The 17,991-nt window shown below is 42.8% G+C and overlaps 1 protein-coding gene across 1 annotated transcript in view; it reads right to left on the reverse strand.

Moving 5' to 3' along the window:
• Window positions 1-17,991, reverse strand: part of LOC103719817 (nuclear pore complex protein GP210) — a 53,625-nt gene that overhangs the window by 33,677 nt on the left and 1,957 nt on the right. Inside the window, 7 exon segments of the mRNA XM_008809229.4 lie at window positions 10-148; window positions 326-505; window positions 10,420-10,461; window positions 10,463-10,767; window positions 13,170-13,386; window positions 13,479-13,651; window positions 15,696-15,961. Of these exon segments, the coding sequence (XP_008807451.2) occupies window positions 10-148; window positions 326-505; window positions 10,420-10,461; window positions 10,463-10,767; window positions 13,170-13,386; window positions 13,479-13,651; window positions 15,696-15,961 (1,322 nt within the window).

Consider the following 17,991-nt stretch of genomic DNA (forward strand, 5'->3'; position numbering starts at 1 on the left):
AGTATTAACCTCCAGTTGCCTTTAGTTGAGCTTCTTGATAGATCCCAGGCGCCCAAGGAAGGTGAATAATTTGGCGGTACTCATTGTCTTCACCAAAAATCAACTTGACTTTATTGCAAACATTAACTTCTTGGACAACTTTAAGAACCTATAAAGGGATTACGGATCAGGAAGCTATCAAATGTAGACAATACCATAAAGTCATTACAACCACAACCTTTAGCACCCTTACAACCACCAGAAGGCAAATGTCTTCAGAACTCAGATAAAATAGGCATCATCTTAAGGGGAGAAAAAAATTACAAGCAAGCAAAGAAAAGATTACCTCGGCCATTTCTGAATTTCCTTTCTCATAAGTTAGAGAAGCAGTCAGATATCCTCGTCCAGGAGAAACTGGTTTGAGCAATCTAGAATTTTGCCAATTATGTGTAATAGCAACATCTTTTGACACTGAGAATAAATCCCAGTATCTAAGAGAATCACTTTCCAACTTAAGATCATTGTTCTGAAACATAACAAGTTAAAAGCAATCAGGAAAATGATGTGGCTACGCAAATAGTCAAAAAATAAAAAAAAAGGGCAAACACCACTGCATCATAATATTTCAGCAGGTGCATATGGCCAGCAAATTCATCATAGACAATGCCAGCCCTAGATATAGAATAAGTTTGGTACATTAAAAAAACTTCTAGGGTGGCATCATCAAAATTTTACAATAGCATGCTCCCAAGGATTTTGTTTTAGAAGGTTTGTTACCTGGTGGGCAAGATATGGCTAATAAAAAGAAGCACTAGAATAAGCAGCCTGTTAAGAATGTGGTCCAAACTCCAAAGAGTGATTCGAAGTTATAATGTTGGTGTTGTTTGTGTATTCTCATTAACTGATGTTGTTTAAGATCTGTTTGCGGGTGGTTATAAGGCAGAGTATCAAATGATGTGAAAAGAGTAAGGAGACAGGATTCCGGAAGCAAAAATCAAGTGGTATCTTTGTTGTCTAGAACTCTGAAGCAAGGGTGTGCTGAGTTGGATTAATGTAGTTTTTAGGCTTTAATTTCAGAAACCAGATGATTTCAATTCAGTGTATAATACCATTATAGCTCTAATCAAGGTTTGCCGTCTCGGTACCAAACCCCGTACTAGTGTCACATTAGCACTATGTTGTTATCGTATGGTACGGGATCATTTCGGCATACCAAGTATCAGTACGCCACCCATACTAGGTACCAGTATCGAACTAGTACGACCCGTACTGCTCGGTTCAAGCTAATACGGCGAACCATGGCCCTAATGATCCAGCACTAGATACAAGATCCAACAAAAGTAAGATACATGCATCATTGAGTAGGGAGGTTTTGGCATTTGTAAAGAGCTCTGCTATGGAACCACCTCTGATTTGTCTGTTCAACTTTGAGACCTAGAATTCATGAACCTGATTTGGTTCAGTTGATTCACTTGGACTAAATTGATGGTGATTCTAGAACACAGCAAGGCTTGCTTTGCTCATAGTTACGGAAAGAATTCGCCTAGCACAAAAATAAATCATAATTTAACTTGGACATGAGGTCTATGCCTAATCTGTAAATGATATGATGGGAGAACCTAGGCATCAACAAAATGTTGAAATAATGGGAAGTGGATGAATTGAGTCTATGTATGTTCATCATGGAATGAAAGTTGAAATTCAAGGAAAAGTATATATACTTTCAGGTTTTACCTATCAACAATATACAGTCAACAAGGTTATTACCTTCAAGTGTTCCTTTGAAAAAAATTTAAAAAACAATATTTAGAGAGGATAATTAATAAATAGAGGCCATCTCACTGAGCAGTGGATCAGAAGTGGATGAGCATTGTTGATTCAAGTTAATGCAATTGTAAGCAAAGCCCACAAAAAATATACAGGATATCAAATCTGAAGGAAGCATTACCACAAAAAATGATAAGTTCAACCTTCTTCCTTTGAAAAAAAAAATAAATCCACACTAACACCTTCCTTACCCTGATTACCAGTCGAAGAATTTTCATGTTAAACATTCACATGAAGGCTTGAATTATAAAGGAAAGTTGGGATTCCGTACCAGCTTTCTTCAAAATACCACTAAAAAGGAAACTGCAGAAAGATCTCATAGAGATAAAGCCCTTAGCCTTCCATCTAAAAGTTCCTAAATGTCATCCCACCTTATCAAACTTGACAGAAGTAGACATTAAGAGCCACCATTTCCCATCACCATGGCCATTTGATTTCCAAGAAAAAATCAAAGCAGACAACTCCCTGTATCATAAGTTAACCGATATTTGTCCTCTCCCTACTTGGAAGCTTACGTCAATCTTTAAGCAAAATTGATCCTTTCAAGTTTCTCTATATAATCAACAAAGCTCAATTTCCTCCAAGTCCCGGTTACCACCCCTTTCTATGAGTTTCTAGCTAAACATGTACTACCAAAACCCCACTTCCCCTAAGTTTGATCCCCACAAACACTTGACAAGCAGCATCCTATGGCTTCCTATTGAAACTTTAATCCTGAGCCTAAATTGTTCCCAAGATTGTACCAAATTTCACCAAATAAGCACCATCGAATATTTTCAAATTCTTCAAGCTTAGCAAAGAAACATCCAAATCAAGTATGTCAAACATCATCAATAAATGCTTAGAGAAGGTCAAAAAAAATATATTGCACAAAAACTAGAACGTACAAAATTGACCGAGACTGAATGAAAGAAGCCTATTTTTTTTTTATTTTTTTTTTGGTAGAAACGGCATTTCATATAACTCTAACTTGAGTACATCCAGCCATATCAAAGAAAAGCAAAGAGTAAAAGGTGGGAGGAATATCTCCTACAGATGTCCATATGATCTCCCCGGAATGCCGGGCAACAAAAGAGGCAACCCAGTCTGCCACACTGTTCGCCTCCCGAAAAACATGTGAAGCCTGGAAGTCGCTCAGCTCCTGAGCCAATCGCCGAATCTCACGAATGAGGGGATGACCATCACCATATCTGTCCACTCCTCGTATCCAATCGATCACCACAGAGAAATCTCCCTCAAGACATATATGCTCAGCACGGAGTACCCGCCTCGCATATGCTATGCCTTCCCAGGCTGCCCGCAACTCTGCCCCAACTGCGGTAAATCCCGACGTACGGCACCCACCAGCAGCAATCAGCCTACCCAGATAGTCTCTGATAACAAAGCCAGCTCCTCCTGACACCCCGTCCACCGACATACTACCATCAAAATTCACTTTTAGATGACCAAGGGGTGGGGGTACCCAAGAAACTAGGGCGAACCTGGGCGCTGTGACAGCTGAAAGAGTACCCCAGGTGTCCCTGGCTATCTCAGAAGTGAAGCTAATGGCAGCTGTAGTAACCTCCCTGGCATAAAGCATGGCTCTGTCCACCACCCTCCGTGGGGGTAATCGCCTACCCTCAAAGATGCCAGCATTCCTGTCCAACCAAATAGAATAAACCAAATATACCCAGCAAATGCCGGCCTCAACAGTGCTAGGCCTCCTCATGGAAACCCTCAGCCAGTGAATCAAATCCTGTGTCGACTCGACTGAGTGGGGTAATCCGGATGGTGATAGGCGCCAAATCTCCCTAGCTCTGGGACACTGCAAAAGAGCGTGATCAATCGTCTCCTCGGTCTCCGTGCACTCCTCACAACACTGAGTGATCCTCATACCTCGCCGTACTAGCAAGCTCCTGGTCGGTAGGCAGCCCCATGCCACCTTCCAGATGAAGAGCGCCACCCGCGGGTGAATCCGCATCCTCCAAATCCATCCTCCCTCTATCTGCCGGGCTGGCTCTCGGCTCAGAAAAGTGTGAATATCCCTGGCCCGCACCTGCGATCGCCCTGACGGCATCCAGACTAGTCTATCCAACCCCTCTCGGGCAGGGATATGTAGGGCCAGGATCATCTCTGCCAACTGCTCCCCAAAAGTCTCTCTGATCAACTCCATCCTCCAGCGATCACCCCCTGGCTCCATCAGATCTCTGACCCTGAGGCCGGCTAACCTCGACGTATCCACCATAACTGGTAATCTACTAATAGGCTGCTCCGTCACCCAGCAATCCTCCAACACATCAATGGACCGACCATCTCCAATGGCCCATCTAATCGCGGGAAGCACCAACCTTGCCCTAGCACAAATCTCTCTCCAAACCGGTGAATGGCGACGTCCAGCATGGGCCCCAGGCACTAGGACGCCATACTTGGCCCTCATCAGTGAAGACCACATGCCACTAGGCTCCAGCACAACTCTAGCAGCGTGCCGTGCCGCTAGGACCTCCCGTCTCGCCACCAAGGACTGCACCCCCAAACCACCATATCTCGTTGGCTGACATACAACCTCCCATGCCATAAGAGGGATGCCCCCCCTGCCTCTGTTCCTCTCCCAAATAAAGTTCCTATAGATCTGCTCAATTTTCCTCACTGTCGCTACTGGGATAAGGGAATTAGATAGTAGGTAGACAGGGATAGAGGAAAGAACTGACCGTACCAGAGTAATCCTGCCCATCATGGATAGTGAGTGTATCTGCCAGCCCTCCAACCTGTGTCTGATACTGAGCTCGAGGGAAGAGCAATCACTACTGCGTAGGCGCTGACCGGAGATCGGTACTCCCAAATACCTCAACGTGCCCTCCTGCTCACCCACTCCCAGAATCTCCAAAATGGAGGTCTTCACAGTCAGTTTGGTCTTCGGGCTGAAAATAATTGCTGACTTAGATAAGTTGACCCGTTGACCAGACATAGAACAATAATCTCGAAGAATCCTCCAAATAATCCGTGCAGCCTGCCTAGTCGTCCGAGCTAACAAGAGGCAATCATCGGCAAAGAGCAAATGCGAAATCGGTGTGGCCTCCGCCACCGGCCTATAAACCTCCAGCTCCTGGGAGATCACTGCATGCCGAAGGGCCCGAGAAAGTGCATCTGCGCATATAATAAACAACAATGGAGAGAGGGGGCATCCCTGACGCAATCCACCAGAAGACACAAAATACCGTGAAGGCAATCCATTTACCAGGATAGCAAAAGAGGGGGCTCTGATGCACCCCATAACCCATCTGATCCATACCTCAGGAAAGCCAAATCCCTGCAAGGACTGCTGCACAAAATCCCATCTCATCCTATCATATGCTCTCTCCATGTCAAGCTTGATCCCTATCAAACTCCCCCTACTTGAGGCCCTACCAAGTTCAAACATAAATTCCTGAGCAATAAGGACATTATCTGTAATACTCCGCCCTCCCACAAAAGCCCCCTGCTCCGGGCTGATCAGTCTCGGTAGAATATCCCTCAATCTCAAAGCTAGTAACTTCGCCGTCGCCTTGTACAAGGTAGTACACAGACTGATCGGGCGAAAGTGACTCGGCTCAGAAGCATCCTGTCGCTTCGGTATCAGGGTGACTAGGGTCCTCTGCCAATCTGTAGACATCACGGCTGTACTGAAATACTGCTGTATGGCCGCCGTCACAGTCTGTCCCACAATCATCCAGTACCTCCGAAAGAAAAATGGTGGAAAGCCGTCCGGACCGAGTGCCTTGTCCCCCTCAAGGGACCACATCACCTCCTGAATCTCCCTCACCGATGCCGGCCTAATCAGTGCTGCTGTATCCTCCTCCACCACCCGTATCAGTGGTGGCACAATACCCTCTGAAGCCACGGTGCCCGTCTGCTCAGACCATCTGGCCATGAAAAAACCCTCCAGCACCCTACGAATCATATCTGGGTCCTCCACTAGCTGCCCATCCTCATCCCTGATCGCCCTGATCCTGTTCCGATGCCTCCTAATCACTGCCGCCTGGTGGAAAAATCTAATATTCCGGTCCCCCTCCTGGATCCACTGTACCCTCGATTTCTGTCTCCACAAGATCTCCTGCTGTCTCAAGAGGAAATCATGCAGGGCTAGAAGTGACCTAAGCTCCCCCATCTCCTCATCTGCCAAACCTCCCTCCCCGGCCTCCTGAACCTGTAGCTTGGCAATGGCCTCCTCAGACTCCTCAATCCTCCTAAAAATATTCCCTACCTCCTCACGGTTCCACCTTCTCAACCTTCTTTTCGTCAGCTCCAGTCGGCGAGACACACGATACATAGCATCCCCTCTCACCGGTACGCCCCATGCCGCCCTAACAATCTCCCAAGACCGTGGATAACATGTCCAAAACTTCTCAAATCTAAAGGGGAAACGAAAAGAGACAACTGCATCAGTACTAACCAGTAAGGGGCAGTGGTCGGATGCAATCCTCGGCAGGTGATGGACCTGATAGTCAGAGGAACACTGAACCCACCCCGGTGTGGCATAGACTCTGTCCAATCTCTCCCAAACCCGGGCCTGCCCCTGCTGATTGTTGCACCAAGTGAATTGTGGGCCCGAAAACCCCAAATCTATCAATCCATTTGACATAATAAATTCCTGGAACTCCCTGATTTCCCTTTTATAAGTAAAGGCCCTCCCCCCCCTCTTCTCTTGAGGATCAACAATACAATTGAAATCACCTGCCACCAGCATAGGGTATCCCTGATTTATAAGCTGAGTCGCCTCCGCCCACAACCGCCTTCGCTCTCTATAATCTGTATTGGCATACACCGCTGCTAGTACCCATGGGCTACGATTAGCTTCCGATATCACTAGGATAACCTCTTGTTTGCATACATTGAAAACATCAAGTTCATAGTCCCCTTGTGCCCAAGTCACAATAATACCACTGGATAATCCTTGAGATTCCACTGCATGGAACCCCCAAGACCTCGGAACTGCAGCTCTAGCCTTCTGAAGACTCCGCCCGGATAGCCGGGTCTCAAACAAAACACAAATCTCAGGTTTGTGCAAGTGCACCAACCTACGAAAAGCCGGGGCAAAGGAAGGCTTCCCTGCACCCCGGCAATTCCAAAGGAGGGCTCTAATGATGCAACTGGGGCGTCGGCACAACCCGCAACCTTCGGGCCGCTGTCGCTTCTTGCTTCCAATTCCGGTTCCTCACCGCACCCCAAATCTCCTCCCTTCTCCAACCCACTGTGCTTCACCCCCTTAGCCGAAGCCATGAGTCGTTGCAGAGCCTCCTTGTGTGACCCACTATGTAATTGTGCCATTTGGCACACTGTCTCCTCTGAATTCACAGCTTGATTATGCTGTGATCCCTCCTCATGGCCATCACCACAGTGTACCGTATCATCCCTGCCTGGGCCATCAGCCACGCTCCCCATTAGAGTCGAATCAGATGAGAGAACGCCCCCAGCACAGAACATGTTACTGTGTTGGCGTGCCAACCGGCACGCCTTGTCACTGTCCCCTCCCCCTGAGCTCACCGTGAGGATGGTACTTCCCTCACCGACTCGGCTCACCTCCTCCTGTTCGCCAGCTACCACTGCTTCCGCCGACACCATCGGCCCAGCTGCACCTACCGCCGGCTCGCCCATCACCGTCGCCAACAACTCCGCCGCAACCGACGCCGCTCTTGCCAGCCCCCGCTGAGATGTGGAGTTTGCCCCGGACTGCCGGCCACCTCCTTCCTCCTCCTGCCCCAGCATGGACGTGTCCGCCGTCGCAAGGGGCGGCGGCGAGCTTTTGCTGCGTCTGCGGGGACCTCCGACCAGGCGGAACCCATCTCCCCGGGGAGGGAGATCCCGCTTCGGTGTCGCAGGCGGGCCGTTGGCAATCGACGTCCCGGCTCCCTTATTCGGCCCAAATGCTGGCGGGGCCCGATGGAATTTGGGTGGACTACGGGCCCTTTTTAGCGGACTTAGGCCCGGCCCAGCCGGACCCAGATCCACCTGGCCCAGCGCGGAAGACCGATTCCCCCCTCCGGGCCCCCTCACCGATTCACGGTTTGACTCGGGCTGCTCACCTGGCTGACTCATCCCATCGTCCATCTCCACAGTCGAGCCGCCCACAACCGTCTTCTCCGGCGACTTCCGCCTAGCCACCTTGGTTGGCTTTTGCCAACCTTCCAGGTCCATTGGAGACACAGACAACCGCGACCCTGCTTCTCCATCGCCAGGAGCCACGGTAGCAGTCGCCGACGCCGAGCCCGTGCTGGTGCTCGTCCCGGTCGATTTCATCTTCCCACTCCCCCCCCGGGAGCCCCGATGCCATTAGTCCAGTTCATGGAGAGCCAAGGTCCATAGATCAGAGGCTCCTCCGATTCCTTTGGTGCCTTCCCTTTGTCTGGGTTCCGGGCACTACAGCCCTCTCCCACCTCCACTTCGGTCGTCACCGGAGAAGAGAACACACAGGCCGCCTCCCCATGACCGATACGACCGCATCTATAGCAGTATTCCGGTAAATTTTCATATACAAACTCCTGCCAGATCTTCCTCTCCAATCCCTCCTTAGCTCCCTTCATAAAGATTCCCGGTTTCAGAGGAACTCTGATATCGAGCTCCACTTTAACCCTTGCAAAGCCCCTCTTCCTCCCTTGGTCAGTGGCCGCATCCAAAGCCAGAGGTTTCCCAGCCGTCGCTGCTATTTGGAGTAGTGTCTCCTTTGCCCAGAAGTCCAACGGCAAACGTGGGAGGCGCAGCCAAACTACCACCCGTCCCGCACCACCGGAGCCGGTGATGAAGTTCGGCCTCCAGCGTTCCATTGTGAAGAGCTGACCGGCCACTAAGCACGGTCCTCTCATCAACATATCCTCCCGATCTTTCTCGCAAGCGAAGCGAACCACCAGTACCTCATCCGCCATGGTAACGACCTCAACATTATAGTCCAGGTTCCCCATCCGTCGCAGCTCCCGCCCTACCCACTCCGCCGGCACCTTCCGCCCCACGCTCTGCATGAACACCGAGGTACTCCGCCATTCCTTCCTGGTCCTCTCCAACGTCTCCTCCGGGACCTCCAGGACCTCCATGAAGTGGCACTGTAAAGCTCCCAGCTCCCGCTCCGAGATCCGGTGGCGAGTCCATCTCCCCTGATTCGTCGGGCCCCTAGCTACCGCCGCCCATGACGCACCCTTCGCCTCAGCCCGGAGAGAGTGATGCCCCAACCCATCGGATCTCCCTACCTTCCTAGTCCCCCTCTCTTGAGCACTAGTATCGGCCATTGAATCCCCAACAGCCGTTTGAGGAAATTCCCGAAAGACCGCACGTCTATTAAAGCGGCTCTCTCTCTCTCCTCTCTCTCTCTCCTCTTCAACCTATTTTTATGGATTGATAATCTTATAACAGTTAAGTGCATGTATGCTAAAATATATAGTTTAAGTGAAATCTGTTTATAAATTTATCATATATATGAAAAGATTGTGCTCCAGTTGAGATGCTTAAATAACCATGCTTTCTTCTCTACAAAGAAAAAATAATAATTTAGCAAAACAAAATTTTCTATTTCCAGTTATTAACATATATAGTAATAATCTAACATAGCAAGTGAAAATCTCTTTTCTGTTTCCCTTATTTTTTTTTAATTTCCTACTTTCTGATCCCTTCACATCTCTTGTCTCAAGGTATGCCGTTTCGGTACAAAGCCTCATACCGGTGCCACGCTATCACTGCATCGATACGGTAGGTATAGGGCCGTTCGGCGTACCAAGTGTCAGTATGCCTCCATATTATATATCAATGCCGAGATGATATGATATGGTACGCCTCATACCGCCCAATTCGGTACGGTACAGCATACGATGTCGTCTCTTCTATTTTGCAGTCTCTCATTATGGAAGTTTATAATTTAAAGCTTCTTCCATCTTTGCAAGTCTGCATTGGCCCTGACCAGCCCATATTGGCATTGTATCAACTTGAAGCAGCGCCAGTGACCAATAAATTGACCTGAACCATTCAGTCAAATGTTGGTATAATTGGCTACTCCAGTGAGAACATCCCATATGAGTTTATGGGCAAGTGCACATGATTATACTATCACTTACCCGTTTCGTTTTGCACTGTCAAAAAATATTAAGCTGTGATTCTTCATGGGAAGTTCAATAATAAAAGAGGTCTGCACGTTCCCATGTCAAGCCAAAAGTGCTACAACACATGGCCACATACAGTTTTCAGAAAAAAAAACAGCCAACTAGATCCACATGTTGTTTCAAAACATAAAGGAAAGAACATATTTCAATGGTTACAATCTAACACACTTAGGAACATTGCTATGCAATTTTCAATTATAATAATTATATTGCTAATAAACCAGTTATGAAATCTAAAAAACTTAGAAAAACAATATGAATATTGAGGTGGACAAAATGTAGCCATTGATGTCACCTTGTACAGGTCATAATGCTTATAATATTTACATTTTATCACCAAATGATGACTTCTCAGTAAAAACCTTTGAGTTCCTAATTTGTTCGAATTTATCTTTTAGACACAAAAAGGAAGGTCCATATTCCTGACCTCAAGTTATTGCAAAGATTAAAGCTCACGTTATACACTATGGAGATACTGATGAAATTGAGCTGAACCTGGAAAGAACATAAAGCATACCTCTGTGATGTGTATCTGATTTCCATCAGCTCCCTCCGCAAAAAACTCTTATGTCAATGATGTATTCTTGGCCTGGAAAAACATACCAAACAACCGAGGAAGGAATGGGTGCTGCCCCAACAAGAGGATCAGAAGCATTGGTCACAGGCACCATGTATAGACACAGTTTATCTGGGGTGACAACATGAAAAGATGATATCTGCACATGACCAGAGACTCTAGAGTCCTCAACAATGATATTTGTGATTCCAAGATTCAAGGCATGAGCAATCCCCATCATACTGTCCACCCGAGCCACTGAAGAGTTTGTGACATACCATCGATGATGTGGAGATGGTAATTCAATCACTGCAAAAAACAACCAATTTAGAAAAATAATAAAAAATAATTGAGCTGAAAGCAAAAGATTCGTAAGAAATAAGATGTTAAAACCTCATCATGGAAGTAATATGATCAATTTACTTACAAATTATAACCAACCCTTTCTACTCACCAAAGAATTTTACATATGCCAGAACAAATTGCCATTAGTAATCAACTATGATACTACACAAATCATGTCTCACTATCAACACATAATAAATCTTGACAAATAAATTTGCTAAAGAGATTGCACCATAATCTGTCAGGAGAACTAAAACATGCAGTCCACTATCCACATATGTACATTTAAACATAACTACAAGAACAGAGAATGAGCTTTAACACAGCATTGTGGTCATGTTCCAGGATCTTAATTTGCCATCGGTTCTTAGAAAAGGCCAAGTCCCGTAATGTGGCAATCATGTACTTTTATCCAAAAGAGGCTGATATAGAAGCAAAAGGTGAATTCGTCAAGGTACCAAATGTTTAAACATCCAGCATCAAGTTTACCATTTCATCCGGAATAAAATAGATCCCCTATAATAGGAACAAAATTAACATAGTTGGTTTAGCAAAGAGTCATCAATAACACATCAAGAAGCTCTTCAAGACTCCACAAGAAACAAAAGAGGTATTCCACAAGAAACTATCAATAGCATATGTTCGCATAAATATAACCCTATCAATTGGTTTTGATTGGATTTAGCCAACCAAGACTTATACATTTAGGCATAAGCCAACCGAACCTCCAAAACTAAGTTTGGCTTTTGAATTAGTTGCAAATTTTACAATGTTGGTTTATATATAAGACAATAAAAGTAACAATTCATCATAAAAAAAGTATCAAAGTGAGAATCAAAAAGCTGTAACACGAGCAGGATCACGGCATAGGTAAAGCATTTATAGTCAGAAGTTCCATCAATTTATTTTCAGAAACAAGCTGTATTCATTTGCATGCCTTCATCTTAGTTTCATGGTCACAAAATAGTAAGAACAGCAAGGAGAGTAAGGAGAGAATATCATTTACAAAATTCAAATTCATAGGGTGCTTATTGCTTAAGAAATGTCCATACAACATGTACAAAATCAATACTATACTTATACAACATTACCTTCTATCATGTACTTAACTAGTAGTGCAACTACAGTAAGTTAATCTCCACTTCGCAAAAGAAAGGGTATGAAAGCAAAGCTCTAAGTCTCCGCCTCAGGTAGCAGCCAGTTTGGATTAGGTTTTAGAACAATCGCTTTACCATAAACATCACCCACTATCAATAAGTGGAAAGGGAGAAATTTTAGTTTCTCATTTCAGCACAATATATCCTTAATCATAGGATGCAATTGGTCCTCACTGTTGGGCCTCTGTGAACTTCAAATATAACTGTGAAGTAAGGTTTGAGATACCAGTGTTGAGACCCATTTCGGATTTAATTGGTTGTATTGTAGAACAGTCCTACATCCTGATACATACCATATCAAGACATTTTTTGAGTGTTTTTATTTTAATTTTATGAAAATTTTTATCTTACATGAATTTTAGTGAATATTTTTTTTCTTCCTGCTTAAGTGGTTCTTGAGATGTTTAGATGGGTGTATGGTGCCAGTACTAGTGCGGGCACCTGCTCCCTCCCTTCATTTCTCCTCTCCCTTCCTCTCACTCTCTTTCCCCCTGTATCTCTCTTGACCTCTCTTTCTTGTTCAAACCCGTGACCAAAGAAAACGAGAAAGAAAGCATGGCTTTGGAGCTCCGCGACACCCCACCCCAACAAAAAAAAATCCTGATGACAGTCAGTTGTGCTCGGTATTGGCTAAAGCAGCCTGGTACTAACCCATCCCGACCAGTTTCGGGCAATCAGGAGAGAAGCCTTGATCCAGTTAAGGATCGACATCCAGCATGCAAATTTCATGTTGGAACAGAACGACACCACTGGCAGTCTGGTACCATCCCAATTCAGCAAGTCTTTGATCATTGCTGTAAAGCTAGATTTATCAAAAGATAGCTTTTTTTCCTGAAAGAAATGGATATGAAATGGGGCATGTAAAGATCCCTTGTATAACACTATTCCCATGAATAGGAGTTAATAAAGGTTCCATACTGCAGTTGGACTACATAATGAAAAACACAGTCAAAAAATGGCATATTGTATATTGTTCAATATACTGTCATGTAGCATAATGATTAAGATTTTAACGTTCATGTCTGGATATATATACCTCGGTACATTCCTACTCTCATGTACTCTGACATTTCTACAAAGTTAGTTAGCTAACTGCACTATTAACCTAGAAAAGGTTTTTGATGCAAATGAACCAAACGTTCACATTCTCTAATGTTGCAAGGATACATTGATGAACTTTACTGTACTGAAAAATAGCGACAAAAAAACCTTGAGCAGCATTCTGACGAATCACCCTCAGACTGTAGTATATCAGAGCACCAACAGTGACAAAGACAGGTGATGGAGGATCTAGTGACATAGCTTCAGCAACAGTTAAAACAATCATATCCATCACATGCTCAAGTTTTGGCTCAAGCAACTGGGCACTAACAACCTCATGGCCAATTCCAATTCCTTTGACAACATACAAATCTGAACCTACGCCCTGTAGTGAAGTGCAAATGCAAAAAATCAATTATTCAAGAAACTAAAAAAAAAAAATTGAGTATCTGATGATAATAATTAGCTCAGACATACTCTGTCTTCAAGCTCTATTTGTGTATGTAGATCACCACAGAAACCACCACAGTCACTTAATGGTGTTTCCTTCAATGGAACATGAACAAGATAATGGCTGTTATCATCTTCAGATGATTTGGGAACAAGTTTCCACAGAAACTGTAATCCTACCAGTGATGAAAACACGTTTTCTGCAAGTACAAGACACAAGTCAAGAAAAGCCAACAACCTGGCAACATGATGCTCATAAGATAACATTAGAGGAAAATGAAGAGAGATAAAATTAACAATCCTACCAGTATAAATTAGCAATGCGCCAAGATAAAATGATAGGCCTCTTTTGCATAGATAGAATAACCTCTTCAATGCAAAAAGAACACTGTGGACAAAAATCACATCCGATGTACTATTGAAATTTTATCCATAAATTGCATGATTTTCCTAAATGGGGAAAAAAAGAAAAACAGTTGTGGTTAATTATAAATATACACTAATATACTAATTACCTGTACACTTAAGAACAGGAGTGCACTTGTACTGTTTAACTTTCTTCCCCCTTTACATTTGATCCATATAACATAATATAACCAGTCTAGCTCTAGGATTTTAGTTTATTTTTTGTGTGGTTTCAAAGGACGAGGAAATCAAAGTGTCTATATTCCTTCCATACTGATCTAATATTTTTTCCTAATGTATGAAATGGACAAAATCCTTGTAAAGGAGTAGAAAAAATTGTTGAAGATTCTCCCCCTTAATTCTCTACTCTACAGCTCATGTTCCAAAATACCCAACCAATCTATTAGCTTGCTGTCCTCTCCACTGAAATGCACAAAAGTTTTTTTTTTGAAAAAAAAATCATCTTTACATAAGAGTTCTATGTTGGTTACCATATTCCTGCTGTGCCGAAGTGGTTTCTCACTGACATTAAAATCATCAATTAATTAATAATACCTATATTCTGCAAGTCTTAGAATCATTCTCTTAGAGTTTCTTTGCTTCACACCTTTGTTGAAATAGCATGTTTTTAGTAGAATTTTTCAGCTTCAGCCCAACAAAGTGATCTCTAATATTATCAAAAAACAAAGTAATCTCTAATAATCAAGCCAGTGGAACCCTCTACAATTTTTCTTCATGAATTGACTGTTAGTGATTGATCACCGACTGTCATATTCCAAAATCATGCCTTGAGGATCCTTCTCTTAAAGTCCCTTTGACTCCATCTCTTATTTCTGCCACCTTTGTTAAAATAGCACCCTCTTGGTAGCATTTGTTAGCTTATCAGTATTCTACAGTGATCTCTAATAATTCATACTGTGGCAATGTCACAACCTTCTTCCAGGCAAAATCCACCACAATTAATTTCAACAATATCCAGCACAGTCACCATCCAGGACCAAGCATAATCCCCTCCACTCTTGGAATCAATTCCCTCACAGCCTTACATTGCCTCTTTTTGACAAATTCCTTTGCAGCAATGGGCAATTGATTAGTCACATTGGATATCCAGGAATACTTGAACAAATTTATGATTTATTTATACTCTGATTTATCAAACTGAATAAAAGCATCCACTATAATCTAAGAATGCATATAAAAAATTTACTGTTTTGATTTCGCAGATCATAATCATACAATTGTCATAATGGTCGAGCCAAACTTTTAAAGCAGGGAGATATCAGGACCTCCATTTAACGGATATTTCAACCAAGAATTTTCCACACAAGGGCAGCTTGGACCTTTCAATATTTTCTTCCAACCTATGCTTTTGTAGACGGTGCCTCTGTGACCAACAAAGCAAGTGCTATTTAAAAAAAAAAAACAATTCTCCTCAACACATTTTTGCCATCCTATATCCATCATCAAATTATTTAATCTCTTTTCTTTAAACTCCATAAATTTTTCGGTATGATCTGTGTACTTATTTTCTTTAGCAGTCATATTCAAGCAAATCATCATACAGGTAAGCATACACATATGCCAGTGTTGGTGGAAAGTTTTTATGAGAACTCAAGATAGCAGTTTTATTGTGACCTAGCCTCTAGCCTCATGAAACTCCTAGTACGTGAATCACATGTGCATGTCAAGATTATGGATACCCTTCTAAATTCACAGTGTATGTTAGGTTTTGTAAGTTCTCTCTTGCTCTCCACCTTAATCTCCTCCTGACATGAAATGTTTGTTAACAGATGTGACTGAATTTACTAAAAAAGATATGCAAGATAACTTATCTGATACCTTCATCATCAAAGGCACGAATACGCAGGGGGGCAAGTTCATCTAGGTTGATTTTAATAGCATGATGGAATATTTTGATTCGGGATATTTTATCAATAAAAACTTTACAGCGAATTGTGATTCCATTATGCAGATCAGTAGCATAAACTGCAGTCTCCTTTCTACCATTGTAAGGGGCAATCGATATCAATCGAGCACTTGTTGAGCACCTACTACTGACATTATACTCAGGCTGCACAGATAAAATATCATGATGATCCCATGACCTGCAAAGAAGGAAAGAATTCATCATCACTTGTTAAAGAGCTGAAGAACTGGACGAAGCACATACTACCTTTATTCATTTAACATACCCATCACCATATCTTGTCATTTAAAAACCACCACACAAGTTCATGTTCAGTCAAGGGCTTGGTTATAACAAGATGTTAACTTATAAGCAACACTGTTATGTAGGAACAGATCTACAATTTTGATAATTCCCATCGAAATATAACTTTAGAGAATCAAATCAGTTTCTTGTACAACCTGAACCAAGTTTAAGAATTTAAGAAAACCATTTAAAGAATTTGCATAGACCAGATGTTTAAGATTTATACAAAAATTTGTTAATTGTGATTATAAGGAACAAAGCAATGTATGCTTGACATATACTGCATTCAAAATTCATCCAGCCTACAATCATTGTAGAGCTCCTTTTTCAAATGCCTTGTTGTCCTTGGAGTACCCAATAACTAACCAGAATTGGAAAGAAGAACTAGCTAGTGTTTCAATTGATAAACCAAGAGTTTAAGCTTTATCAAAAGTAACTAGCCTCTAAGAATCCCTTGAGATACTAGAAAGAAAAAGGAAGCAAGTTGGCAGTCATTTTTTTGACGCCACAGACATAACTGGCCTGCTAGAAATGTTCTCTTCTGTGAATGATACAAAGAGCAGAAAAAGAAGAATCTAGTTGAGAATAAGGAACAAACAAACCATTAAAAAGAACCTGAAAAGAACCCAGTAAAGGATTATATTCTGAGGCCTTTAGAGGATATGGACTGGACTCACACAAGAAATGTGAACAGCAGATTCCCTCCCTTTTTTCTACTTGGAACTGTGAGTTTGGCCATTTAAAACACCCGATTTCCACAGCTCGAAGTTGACACCCTTTACTAACATGACGAGGCCAGCATGCACTGACCATTGCATGAAAGAAGAGTGCCCATGTGTCACCTAAAGTGGGTACAATCCCTCATATATCACTGCAATAACAACAAAAAGATAGAGCAAAGTGAGAAATGCAGAGCAAGGAAGAGTAGTCTTTTTCTTCTGGAACAGGATAAAAATGACAGTGAAAAAAAAAAAGATAGAACAAAGTGAGGAGTCCAGAAGAATGACAAGTAGTTTATTTTTGGAACAAGACAAAGATGATAGTGACATCAAGGCGAACTCAACCCACTACCCATGTGGACTAAAGGATAATATAACACAAGAACTTTTGGAAATATTCTTAGATTCTCATTATTTTGCAAATTCTCTCAATGTATTTCAAGAATACAAAAGATATTTCTAGTATTCAAGAACATTCTATATCTATGATTATAACAACCATAAGACAAGACTCTCTCTCTCTCTCTCTCTCTCTCTCTCTCTCTCTCTCTCATAGTTATAATTGAATAGGCAATAACAATTTTGCACCATTTTTTATGTTGCTCTGATTCATGAGTCATGGCTAAATCAAGAATAGGCAATTCTAGCCCTGAACTGGTCTAAGCAATCAACCCTAGCCAGCGAAGATCCAAACCAAGCTAAAGATCCAAACCAAGCTAAAGGTCCAAAGATGAAAGGCCGGCTGAAAGGATAAATTGCAAGGGTCCAAATTTTGCATACTTTTAAGAGAAGGACCTAATGTTCGGTGATTAGAATTTAAACCTAGAGCGCAATGACCTTATAACCATTTTTTCTTCTATTTCAATTTGAAAGGGCTTGAGAAACTAACCACTGTTTGAGATCTCTTTGTAATTGTTGGCTAAGTGGTACTTTTAAGCTGATTACTTCTTAGCAATGATTTTTCGAAAAAATACAGAGATGGAGGAAGTAGTTTCACATTTTTTGGTAAGATAGAGGTTAATAAAATGTTAACATGGTTCTTTTTCTTTAGTGTTCTATTATCATAAACTACAACTGATACTGAAAAAAAAATAGACAAGTCAATAAGCAAGGCAGAAGCAAGAGTAGGATAGAATCGAAAATGAAATAAGTGTTAGAACCAACGTCTGCTATGCTGGTACCGGGCTCCATACTGGTTGCCTGG

This window comes from Phoenix dactylifera, chromosome 11, assembly GCF_009389715.1.
Source record: "Phoenix dactylifera cultivar Barhee BC4 chromosome 11, palm_55x_up_171113_PBpolish2nd_filt_p, whole genome shotgun sequence".
In the NCBI taxonomy this organism is placed as follows: domain Eukaryota; kingdom Viridiplantae; phylum Streptophyta; class Magnoliopsida; order Arecales; family Arecaceae; genus Phoenix; species Phoenix dactylifera.